This window comes from Phallusia mammillata, chromosome 8 (genome assembly GCF_965637545.1).
Source record: "Phallusia mammillata chromosome 8, kaPhaMamm4.hap1.1, whole genome shotgun sequence".
NCBI lineage: Eukaryota > Metazoa > Chordata > Ascidiacea > Phlebobranchia > Ascidiidae > Phallusia > Phallusia mammillata.
Genome location: NC_137259.1, coordinates 19,244,035 through 19,256,216, shown reverse-complemented (window position 1 = coordinate 19,256,216; position 12,182 = coordinate 19,244,035). Strand labels below are relative to the sequence as shown.

Here is a 12,182-nt window from a genome sequence, read left to right as displayed (position 1 = left end):
TTTTTGTATTTCATTTATTTTGTGTCTAAATTAGTCTTGTATATTTGAAAGGTTTTTAGGGAATGCAGTTCGAAGACAAATAGCAATAAAAAATGGAAACTTCGCTAAAAGTAAGTGTTGAGCATATTTCTGCTAACACCAATCGAACACACAACTGCTTAGATGTTGGTCCAGGAGGTTATGTTGCTTATGGTTGTTCATCTTCAGTGGTTTTGTATCAACCCATAGTTGATGAACAGAAACAAAAAATCATGACTTACAATTCTCACAAAGCGATGGTTGGTTGCGTTAAATGGATGAAAACTTTCACTGAAAACAACGTTTCAAAATCCAATGTATTGCTTTCTGGCTCAATTGATGGCTCGATAATCTGTTGGAAAGCAGAAGGCAGTGATATGACATTGTCCAAAGCAGTGACCTTTCAAGGTCATGGAAGTGCTGTGACGTGTTTGGATGGAACGATTTTTGAATCTGGAATATTAGTTGCTTCTGCTGGGGCAGATTCAACAATGAAATTATGGACGGGAACAATGAATATGGAATCGTTAGATTGTTTGCAAACTTTTGAGTTTGGATATGGATTTGTGCTTGGTGTTTGTTTGCATGTTACACCTTCAAGTAATATTCCAATACTTGCTTGTGCATGTGATGACTTCTCTGTTAAACTCTATACTCCCTCTAGTTGTGTTCAAGATGAGCCCAATAAACTGTGGACCAACGTGCTAAGCTTAAAGGGACATGAAGATTGGGTTCGAGGTGTCGACTTTACAACAGTTGGTAATGAACTGTTTCTGGCAAGTTGCTCACAAGATTCATTCATAAGATTGTGGAAAATTTATGAAACACACACTAAGGAGACTATAGCAGAGGATGAAACGTTTGACCTAAGGCTGAAACAACACAACTTTACTACAATTGACAATGTTGAAAATGAAATAAAATACACAGTGATGATTGATGCTGTACTTTCAGGGCATGAAAACTGGGTTAACAGCGCCCAATGGAGTTCATCTAATGCTGAAACTGTGAAGGATTTATTACTGGTTTCTTCATCAATGGATAAGACTGTGGTAATTTGGAAGTTTGATGAGGAACAAAAGCTGTGGGTTGACGGAGAGAGAATGGGTGAAGTTGGGGGAAACACCCTGGGGTTTTATGGGGCTTTGTTCAGCAAAGATGCCAAATACATTATTTCACACAGCTTCAATGGAGCTCTTCATGCTTGGAGGAAAAACAAAGAGTCTGAATGGCAACCTGCAATTACTGTAAGTGGACATTCGTCCAGTGTCAGTGACATTGATTGGGAGCCAAAGTGTGGAAGATTTTTACTGAGCACAAGCGAAGATCAGACAACAAGATTATTTGCAGAATGGCAAAGTTTAGAAGGGACAAAAACGTGGCATGAAATAGCCAGGCCTCAAATTCATGGGTATGACCTAAACTGCATTCACATGCTCAGCAGTGTAAGGTTCGTGTCTGGAGCAGATGAGAAAGTGTTACGAGTGTTCGATGCATCGCAGAACTTTGTAACAAACCTTCTTAACTTAACTTCACACAAAATTATTGATAATATTGCTGAAGCAGCAGTAGGGGCATCTGTACCAGCACTGGGTCTTTCCAACAAAGCCGTCTACACAAACGAACCAGCACCAGAAAGTGGCAAAAAACATGCAAGTGAACAATACATTGAAAACCTGTTTATCCCTGTTGATTTAAAACAGCCACCTCCTGAAACACATCTGTCACAAAACAGTCTGTGGCCTGAGTGCAGAAAGTTGTATGGACATGTATATGGGTTGTTTTGTGTCACATGTAATCATGCTGGGACACTGATTGCCTCTGCTGCTAAGTCCTCACAGCCAAAGTACTCTGAGATTATTCTGTGGGAGGCTGGGAGTTGGAATCAGGTAGCATCTCTACCAGGGCACGCATTGACTGTCACACAAATGGAGTTTTCACCAAACGACAAATATTTACTTTCAGTGTCGCGCGACAGAACGTGGGTTTTGCATTATGTTGAGAAAACTGAAAATGGAATTGTTACTAATATTGCTGCTGCGAGTGACAAGAAACTTGGCCATGCAAGGATAATTTGGTCTTGTTCATGGTCTGTGGATTCCAAGTTTTTTGCCACTGCATCGAGGGACAAAAAGGTGATGGTTTGGGAACTGTCAGATGAAGACTTGTCACATAAAGTTGTTGTGACACGCAAGTCGGTGAACAACTGCCAGCAACCTGTGACCGCTGTCGCTTATGCGTTAAAATCATTTGAAACAAAGTCCCACATCCTGGCGGTTGGTCTCGAGAGCGGACAGATTAAAATTGTCTCAATTTGTGAGGCCAATAATTATTCTTTTGTTGACATGCTTTGTTTTGATGTGAACATGTCACATTGTTTACCACTGAAAAGGTTAAAATGGCGACCATCTGATAAATCTAGTGAAAGCGATGACACACTTTTCTTGGCATCCTGCAGCCAGGATCATCAAATTAAACTGTTCAAACTTTACTTTTGACGAATTCACACAACTGTTTATTGAAAACTTTTGATTGCGATTAAAAAATGTGCAACATAAATCAGTTTCATTGTTGTATTTTTGTTTTGCCCAAGTAAAATTGTTGCTGGACAGCATATTATGGGAAAGACAAAGAGAAACATTTACTTGGCCATTCAAGACATAAATAAGCAAAACAATAAAACAGTGACAGAAACAAAAGCTCAATGCTGGTAAAAGTTTACCTAGCACGGTGAGACTTAAATATGTGAAGCTTCCAGCACGATTGAAAATATAAAATAAAAACATTGAAAAGAAAAACCATTAGAAGAATCTGAGGGATCAAATTTTAGATGAGTAAGTTTTCTCTTTGCACTTTGTTGATCAAAATTTGAGAGAGGCAAATAAAAATGACTGCAAAATGGAATTTCGTTGTGGCAAGAAAATGCAACAAAAAGAGAATCACAATTACTGTGTTGATGTTTTGCAGTTGACTTTTTTTTGCATTAGCTCTGTGGTTTACATAAACTTCTGTAAATCTAAAATAGGTTAAAACACAGTGTCAACATTTGTACATAAAAACTAAGACAAAGAGATATATTTTAGTGTAGTTTTGTACACTAACTTTATGGCTTGTTTGCACTGCATGAGAAGTGTGTGTGTCATAAGCAAATAAATATGGCATAATAAAAACAATAATAATGACTAAATAATAAGAAGCTCTCTGGTGGGAATATTATTTCATGTTGTTAAGTTGAATATTGAAAAAGTTGACCGTTTCAATTTAATTAGTGTTCAGTCTTTTCCCAGTTATGATGTGTTTGCACGAATGGACACAATTCAATTTTGTTTTAAGAAAATAAACAAGACATAGTAAATTTCCATGGCTATAAACCTTCCTTCTAGCTCAGCCAACAATAGTTAACAACTCATTGAATGTTTTGATGTCTTATTCAGCGTTTCACCTGGTTTGGTGTTACAAGGCTGACTGTATCGGGTCGCTGACATTGATGAAATTGACCCGACAGAGTCGCTGAAATGTCAGATGACTTGTTTATATTTGCCGGTTGAACAAAAAGGGAAAGTTCATAAAATATGCCTGACAACCACACATTTCATGGTTATGTGGGTACAGTGGACGGTCCGGCGATGAGGGACTGCGTTGATGGATCCGGGGAAATGGCCGTTGTACTTCGTGTTATTGACTCATCTTGATTCTCAGGGAGCACCGGTGCAAATTCCTCTAGTTTATGGCAGAACAAATAATATCCGAGTGTTGCACCAACAAGTATTGCAATGGCAATGTATCCGTTGTAAGTCATAACAGCAAGCATCAAACCGTAACTGGTTGCAACTTTTACGATATGAACCACCGTCTGCAGCAGATGGTTTTTCCTCCTGAAAAATGAAACACTTTGTTATCATTTTGACATAAATGCCTATTTCTGTACATTAATCGAATAATCATAGTAATATTTATGCCATGAACGATTTAGAATCAAAACTGCATTGTGTTACTCTCAGTCAAGTGTGGTTGTTCCATTTTTTCTTCGTAAGCTTGCAACCCCTGACAGGGTTATGGTTACAATGTGATTACTTTTAATTTTTTCTGGGTTGGAGGCTTGGAGCATTGCTGGTTTAGTTTCTTGTTCAGGCAAACACATAGGGCTTAGGCGGAATTATCATTCTGTCATATCGGTAACGACAAAAAGTGTTTGCACAAATGTTATCTAAACCAATATCGTTATATCTTAATACAAATATTGTGTTTTCCATAATGAACAAATTAGGTGAAACATTTTTGTACCTTTGACTTTTCACATAATTCACACTGTCTGGGATATCGATTTGTTCAGCTGATAAGTTTGGACTTGAAAGATTTTCACTGGATACATGAACTTTCAAAGGCAGCGCGAAAAATATTTTGTGAAAATAAAGAGAGATGACTCTGAATGCTTCGAATAAAATCGCCAAGCAAAACATAGCTGAAAACAAAATATTATAATGTCACACTTTTGTACATAGATATATTGTTAAAATAATACAGAAATTAACAGAATCAAAATACTTTGTTGTGTTGTATATATACTTTAAATCAAAATCTGCCAACTTGGTGGATGAAGACTATACAATGGACCTTTTGCTTATTGATTCAAATTTATGAAAACTTCGAGTCATTTGTCCTTACCACATCAAGATAAATATATTTCGCCTAAACGGCATCATCAGTATCTTGTTTAAATTGAATCTATTGGATGAATGACTTAATGCTTTAAAAAATTTGAATGAATACTTTGTTATTGTATTAATTTTTAAACCGGACATAAAAATAGAACATAGCAGCACAGAAACACTACACGCGTGATCAAAGCACAGAATTATCACAGGATGGCAACATTTTGGTAAAAATGTTTGTAGACAAACAAAGTGAGAGACACTCACCAATACAAGTGAACAGTAATCCAGTAATAGTTGTAACGTTCCAACCATCAAATAAGAACTTTAGTGGAATATTCCAAGAAAAATACTCCTGGAATAAAAATTAACATACCCTAAATACTAAGACTGAGATACACAGAAGAAAATTACATCCTATTTTTGAAAACATTTTAAAACTTACCTCCATTTCTATGGTTTTGTGCAAACCACTTGGAAAGCCACTTAAGTGTCCTGTAGATTAACTTGATGCTCTTCTATTGTTTGTGAGCAACTACGTTAAACATTTTGTTGTTTTCACTAAATTCACATTTTCATAATCTTACAAAACCTGATAAATGCAACAAAATAAATGATAATGAAACGATTTTGCTCTTAGTATACTTCTTAACAACAGCAACTTTACAAGTTATTATTATTATTATTCCCAAAAATATAACACTTTTATTATAAAAGAAGTGCCTGTCTTTCACTGTTTTACTTCGCACTGATAACACAGCTAAAATACAAACAGCAAACATTTTTACAGTTGATCCTTTAACGTCGAAAAACAAACAGGAAAATGAATTGCCTGGGAAATTACAATCATCACGTGACTTCCGGAATGATTATGTTGAACAATTAACTTGTAACAAACAACTTCCGAAAATTATGTCACACATTAGTTCACTAAAACCTGACAAACCTATGCTGTAGCCATTCTAATAATATGTTGTTTTTAATTCAAAATTGCGTCAAAACCACAAAATTGACCAATTTATTGTTTTATGTTTACTGCTGTTGCCATCAACATCATACGCAACAAAAGCACAATGTGACGTAAAGCAAAAATTAATGTCACGGTTTAATGCTCACCCGACACGCTTAAGTGCGTTCATAGAAAAAAGAACAGTAATTTTTAGCTGATAAATTGAAAACAAATTAGAAAACTAGCATTTAGCCAAGAAAATAATTTATCATTGTGAATTAGCAATCTACACGTTAAATAATCCATTGATAAATGCACACCTGCTCGAAAACGTCAATTGTTAGACCAGAAAAACTAGTCTAATTGCTTTTTGGCTCGTTAACGGCCAAGAATAAGTTTTCTTGTGTGAAACCTTTGAAACAACGGCTAATTATCCTGATTTACAGGTTGAAGTTGTAATAAACGACCTAAGCGAGCTAGATCAGACCCTAGGGTTCCGTACAACCCTTTCAGGGGTTCCGTGAACTTTAAGGGTTGCACGGGGAGTATATAGCAATTCGAACACGAATGATTCATAGTATCATTGTTTCGAACAGCAATGCTCGCCTGTGCAATATTGTTAACCTTTGTTATACCATTGATCAATTGTGACGTAATATATACAACCTTGTTACACTCTAGCTAAGTTGCGTGATTAATGTAGAAACGACCGATCCAAATAACACGGCAATGCGTTTCAGTTAACCGTTTAATTCAAGTCAACCTATGTGATGTGGTTTGGATGTGTATGCATCTTTTTTCTTTGATGTAGCCTACTTGTATTACATTCATTAAAATTATTTTATGGGGGTTCCGCAAAGTTTGACAAAATACCTTAAGGGTTCCGCGTCGCTAAAAAGGTTGAAGAGCACTGAGCTAGATGGCTCTGTAAGCGAACTGCAAATTTGAAATGCATTGTATTGTTTTGTATTTTGTGTACGAGCACATCGGTACAATACATACAATGCTACAATATGATAACGTTGCACAAAAACACAGGACACAGCTGCAAGGTATGTGTTGTATTTCTAAATCAAGGTGTCTAAATATTTAGAATGTTTCATAAAAACAGGCAAAAAGCATAAATCCTTTCTTTAAATCAATAGAAATATATATTTCGCCTTAAATGAAAAGGCATCATCAGTTTCTGTAAAAGCCTGTCGAAATAAAGTGGTATAACAAGTAAAATCAGAAGCAAGAATCTTTCTTTTTAGATTTTATTGACTGCGGGAGATTTAATTGACAAAAGTGTTTCAAGTGTATAAAAACATAAATCCCAGTTCTATTCCTTCAGGCACTTTATTCAGTTTATTCCTGCTTTTCAGTTCAGTGTTTTTTCGCAAAAATTCCCCACATTTTTGTACCGCGGTAACCCTGCCCCGACATTAAGACGGAGCAAAGTTAAATCCCAGTGGTTTAACATATCAAGACGAAATCCCCCTGAGTATACAAACAATCATGCACGTTGCAGTTTGGGCGCTGTCCTTTCTATATTTGGCATCCAGCACTGGCACCTGTTAGGTTTGGCAGAAGATAAGAACTTCTACGCTGTCACTGTTCATCAGGGCATGTTTCATCCTGAAGTTTGCGAACTTTGAAGCATAGGAAACATTTAGGTTGGGATTAAAATGTCATCAATCATTGTGAGGTTAAATAAATCGATCGCTCGTTAAGCAAAGGCGGTCGCTTTCCCACATTTGCTTAACCCCATCGTTTATCCTAATTTGCATTAAATTTACGTTTTTGCATCGAAAGGGCAGTTTGACAGATATGAATTACATTTTAACGTTGATGCTGTCAAGCTTTCAACAACTTACTTATCATACAACAAGCTACAAAGCAAACTTTAACCTGCCAAAAATATGCTGTAGAGTAGACCCACCGTGAATATAGACTACGCGATCTTTAAGTAAAATAGTTATTCCAAAATAGCGTTAGAAAACTGAGAGTTTGAACTGAACAAAAGTATCTGACCCTTCAACAGGCATCGGCAGATTTCGTTACTTAGAAAATAATTTCCATTCTTAGTTAGAGTTAGAAAACAATATATTTTATGCGAGTCAAGTGTGAATGAGGATGCATGGTACAACTGATCTAGCCTCATATCACTGATGATGGCATGAGCATTTCCCGAAACGTTAGATAATAAAGCAGCATGTCGCTTTCTACGTCTATTCGGTCCGTTACATTCGTCATTGGACCTACAAACAGATTCGTGTATGCTGTATAGTGTTCCAAAACATTCTTGTAAAAAACTTCTTCTTAAATACACTTTGCTTCTTCTTAAATACAAAAAGATTTGAAATAGAAACTTAACTTACTCTCTCGTAATTACAGCTGCCAATTACCCATGTTGGGGTTGAGCTTCTTCGCTTATTAACTGAATTGAGGGATTAGGTTCAGGTTTTTGCACCACCCGCATTGCTCTGATGAAGTTGGAAGCTGATCACTCGTTTATCACTTGGTTCCAAAATCAATTAGTGCAAATTTGTGGCTTCTGTTCCTGAGCTAACCCGGCTAAAATTGATAGTAGTTTAGATTGGGTGTTTTGGGAAATTACAAGAACTAAAATTCCTGGAAAATTGCACAAAAAATTCAAACTGTTTTTTAATAAATTACTTAAAAGCGACATGCTTTGTTGTTCAAACGTTTCGGCAAATGCTCATGCCATCATCAGTGATATGAAGGGCCACATCAGTTACACACGTTTGTATACACTTGAGTCGCATAAAAACGATAGATAAAAAGGTACTTCTTTATTTTTTTAGAAATAAACATTTGATTTGGTAGACTTATTTATTCACGACAATATTAACTTAAAAATCAACGGAGTATACAACAACGTTAAGTGTGGCAAAGCGAGATAATTTTATCTAAAACTCTTCAACAACACAAACAGCATAGCATAATCCGTACCTATAGAAACTCACTTATTCATGGGGTCGCAAAATTTCTTCTCCCAACAAAAATCTGTCGACAGAAATTCGTGATTGAAGTGTGAGAAGTGAAATAAATCACATCTTGCACGGAATCCAGTCAGTCTAATGTTTGTCCGTCATTCATTGTCGGTTAGCCGTGAAATAAACCACTTGTCCTGATTTCATTGTTGCCGGCGCACTCCTCGATTCCCGGGCGTCTATTAATTTTAATGTGGTCATTCAATCCTGATAAGTTGGCGTTTTTGCGTTGAGTTCGCGTGCGACAAAACTTCTTCGCGGTGGAAAACCTACTTGGGTAAAAAACAACAGTTTCACCGCAACTTTTAAGCTTCCCTACACTCGCACGATATTTACGTACACTTAATACATATATCAAAAGTACACATAGACAATTTCAAGACGAATTTAACCATTTTTGTTCCAAGTATTAAGTGCCTTGAGCTTGTTAACAACAACAACAACTTTATTTGGGCATTGGCGACAAGATAAAACTATTAGAAATGTTGCCATTTTGACAAACACAAAGAATCTTATAACAGAAGTCATATAATTTTTGACGATTGCATGAATGTGACAAACATAACCCACTAAACTACCACTTATCCCATTTTGTTTATAAGTCATTTGTCGCATATGCTACCTAGTGGTGAAAGCAACAACACGAACGTCAACAAGGCCGATACAATTTTTTTTGCAACATATTTTTTCACGAAAAAGGCTGAGTGCCAGAAAGAAAAAAGCTCGGTGGCCGGATATATAGCCTCGATTCCCGGCAAAAGTGACGAGTCTGAGACGGTCAGCTGCGTCAGCACAACAGAAAGTTGAATCAGAGAAAGCACTGATACCTTGTTCGCAGTGTATGAATGTTATCTCAGTCTTGTGACCTAGTTATTAACACACCAGTAGTCGAGGCAAGTTACTGTCACGAATGCAGGAGAGTTCATACGGTCAATATGCAATATGATGCACGCGATTCTAGCGTCTGACATTTGTTGTGTCTATTTACCTTGCTAAGCCTTTCCGTCGGTAAATTACAAACCGCTGGAAACCTTATTAAAAACACATTAGCGCCGTGATGCATGTTCCCCCTCCCTGCAATTAAATATCAACCTCCCGCTTATGGTGCAATATGCGGTGCTTTATAAATCCATAACAAACAGCTTAAGGGTGCAGATTTTATTAATTGCGGAGACAGAACGTGCTGCATCACCACACGAGCCACTTCTCAAGCTCACAAAGCTCTGCGCGGTTTAACTTAATCTCTGTTGGCGCAACGAGCCAGGCTGTACGGTTGAGCAGAGATTAAAGCAATAGGTTGAGCTCAGCTGCATTCCTACTAATGCTGTCAGGCACGTGAAGTTTTATTGCCGATTTCATAGCTCGGTTTCGTGTTCAACGCTAGCGCCAAGGTTGTAAAGTAGTTTACCTGGGACGTAGTTGGGTCAATATGCTTGAAACGAGCTTGACGTTGAAGCTAGAACTTGCATCAACTGGAACTGGGTTTAATAGCAATGAGTAGGGCTTCAAGAAGTCAAATATTTCAAGTAATGTTCTGATTTAATTTAGCCGACTGTAAGTTAGGCTTTCAGTAGTTCAAGACGCCTTTTATCTGAATTTCAACTAAATATGAGGCGAGTAGCACAATCATTATAGGCTTGGGACCACAAGTTTTGTGATACAGTGCAGAAAAAAAGCTGGCTAACTTTTGAAGTTGAAAATTGAAGTTGACCGTGTTTGAACTTACCCTGTTTTGGTAAAGGAGAACTTTGCCCTCTGAAACAAGTTGATGAGAAGTTGAGTAGTTTGCCAGAAACCCCAGATAGCAGGGATGGTGATTAGCGGGATAACGAGGCTCCAAACCCCCGAAATCTGACCCGGTCTTCGCGCCCCAATAAATCAGAGACCAAAACGCCGCGTGCTTCACCAAACCTCTACTTAAATGCGCCCCGTGTCACTCTTTACGGTTTCTGAACCAGCTTTGTGCAGTGAACCCGTGCAAAAAATCTGAACAAGATTAAGTGGGTAAAAATGTGTTATTACTTGCATTTTTGTTTTCATGCAAAAAAGCAATCTATAATTTATATAAGCTCCTATAATATTCTATATTTCGCGTCTGGTGATACATAGACGTAGTAGACGTATAGTGAAGCAGCTAAAACGTCGATTCTAAATGCTTTGCTGAGAGTGTTTACCCTTTTGTGGTTAGCTGAGACCATTTGCTTTACACTCAACGTGGCAAAGCTTCGTTCCGCGTTTTTGCGCACAGGATTGCTGCCCTGGTATTCTGGCTGTGAATAATTCAGCACTGATGCTACACAGGAATAACAGCAGCCATGTGTTACTTCCAAAAGTCAAAAACAAAATTCAGTACTATAACCTGTGAAGTTGATAAAATCACCCAATATTAAATGATCTTTGTATGGTTTAGCATCTACTATGTCAGGGGTGTCTAAAGTGCGGCCCGCGGGCCAAATGCGGCCCCCGACGGCATTTCGCGTGGCCCGCGGCTGTTTTTTTAAATTGTAATGCGTATGGCCCGCCATAGTTTGGATGTTTTTGGGTTTTGGCTACTTGCGACTTCACGCAAAAGCCTTCCATGGAACTTTATTTACCAGTAAAACGGAAGCATACATAGTGCTGACGCAACAAAATCCCACAATTTCCCTAAATCCTGTATATTTGGGTCTAATTCTAAAATACGTTGGCCCGCGGGCTTCTTCACCTGGTAAAAATTGGCCCCCATCAAAAAAAGTTTGAACACCCTTGCACTATGTAGTCTATTGGGAAGGAATGAGAATGTTTTGAATTGTTAAGGGAGGAATTCGTCAATAAAGGTTGGAAACCACTGCTCTAGACAATGTTACATAAAATGACCTTGTCTAGAACTTTTAATTCGGTAGAATTCCGTGAAATCAATATATCAAGCCAATAATGATAGGTTTCCATTCGTTGAGTATTTCAGGCGACCACATAATGTGACTAAATTACAATTTTCTTTGGTCACCTCGTTAAGTTGCAGAAGTCTTGTACTTCACGCCATGATAAATTTATTGCAACCCGTGCCGACCTTTTTACCGCTTTTACGACTTTGACCTGAGTTGCATCCGGTGGATTATCGCTATTGTGTTTACCCTTGTAGGATATTGACAATAGCTAATGCCTCAACATAGGGTGTGAGCTACAAAGGGGGAAGCGTTTATCTCGAGAACAAACTTGCGGCTTGTCTGTGGGATTGCCTTCGGGTATTGGGTCGGTTTTGTCATGCCTCGTACCGACAAGCAAAGTCCGCAAATCATGCCACAACTTCCTATTTATGCAATAACATGAAGATAATCTTAAACACTCCTCGTTTTCAGTAGTGTGTGTGTTCAACATTTTTATCTACAGACCAATTTTTTATATTTCGCCATAGCTTGTCAGAATGATCAGGTTTGCAGCAACACATGTGTAACATTTCCCTCCAACGTATTGAGGTCGTAAGTTCGATTCTCATCGATGGTGAACGCCTTTTTTGCGATGCTTGCCTTAGCATATCTAACATATCATATTTTCCGTGCGCAAAAACGCAAGAACTGTAACAGTTTT

At 37.7% G+C, this 12,182-nt stretch overlaps 2 protein-coding genes and 1 long non-coding RNA gene across 3 annotated transcripts; 1 reads left to right on the top strand and 2 right to left on the bottom strand.

Annotated features, from left to right (window-relative positions):
* The first annotated feature begins 21 nt into the window (after positions 1-21).
* On the top strand, positions 22-2,577 carry LOC145205056 (elongator complex protein 2-like). The gene has a single exon (XM_080077697.1). The coding sequence runs from the start codon at positions 93-95 to the stop codon at positions 2,514-2,516; it is 2,424 nt and encodes an 807-aa protein (XP_079933823.1). The 5' UTR covers positions 22-92; the 3' UTR covers positions 2,517-2,577.
* On the bottom strand, positions 2,578-5,286 carry LOC145205057 (protein SLC31A2-like). Its single transcript, XM_080077698.1, has 4 exons — positions 5,116-5,286; positions 4,938-5,025; positions 4,303-4,480; positions 2,578-3,893 (listed from the first exon to the last, which is right to left on the bottom strand). The coding sequence occupies exons 1-4, from the start codon at positions 5,119-5,121 to the stop codon at positions 3,617-3,619; spliced, it is 549 nt and encodes a 182-aa protein (XP_079933824.1). The 5' UTR covers positions 5,122-5,286; the 3' UTR covers positions 2,578-3,616.
* A 3,100-nt stretch (positions 5,287-8,386) lies between these two features.
* LOC145203718 (uncharacterized) lies at positions 8,387-11,937 on the bottom strand. Its single transcript, XR_013853376.1, has 3 exons — positions 10,790-11,937; positions 10,342-10,601; positions 8,387-10,093 (listed from the first exon to the last, which is right to left on the bottom strand). It is a non-coding gene; the product is annotated as an uncharacterized LOC145203718 (long non-coding RNA).
* Positions 11,938-12,182: the final 245 nt, after the last annotated feature.

What these genes read in the sequence shown, in the direction of transcription:
- LOC145205056 (XM_080077697.1), top strand. Translation starts at nt 93, where the DNA reads ATGGAAACTTCGCTAAAAGTAAGTGTTGAGCATATTTCTGCTAACACC.
- LOC145205057 (XM_080077698.1), bottom strand. An exon ending in ATTACTGTTCACTTGTATTG is followed by an intron (nt 4,481 to 4,937) that starts GTGAGTGTCTCT and finishes TTTTGTTTTCAG; the next exon opens with CTATGTTTTGCTTGGCGATT. An exon ending in AATTATGTGAAAAGTCAAAG is followed by an intron (nt 3,894 to 4,302) that starts GTACAAAAATGT and finishes TTCATTTTTCAG; the next exon opens with GAGGAAAAACCATCTGCTGC.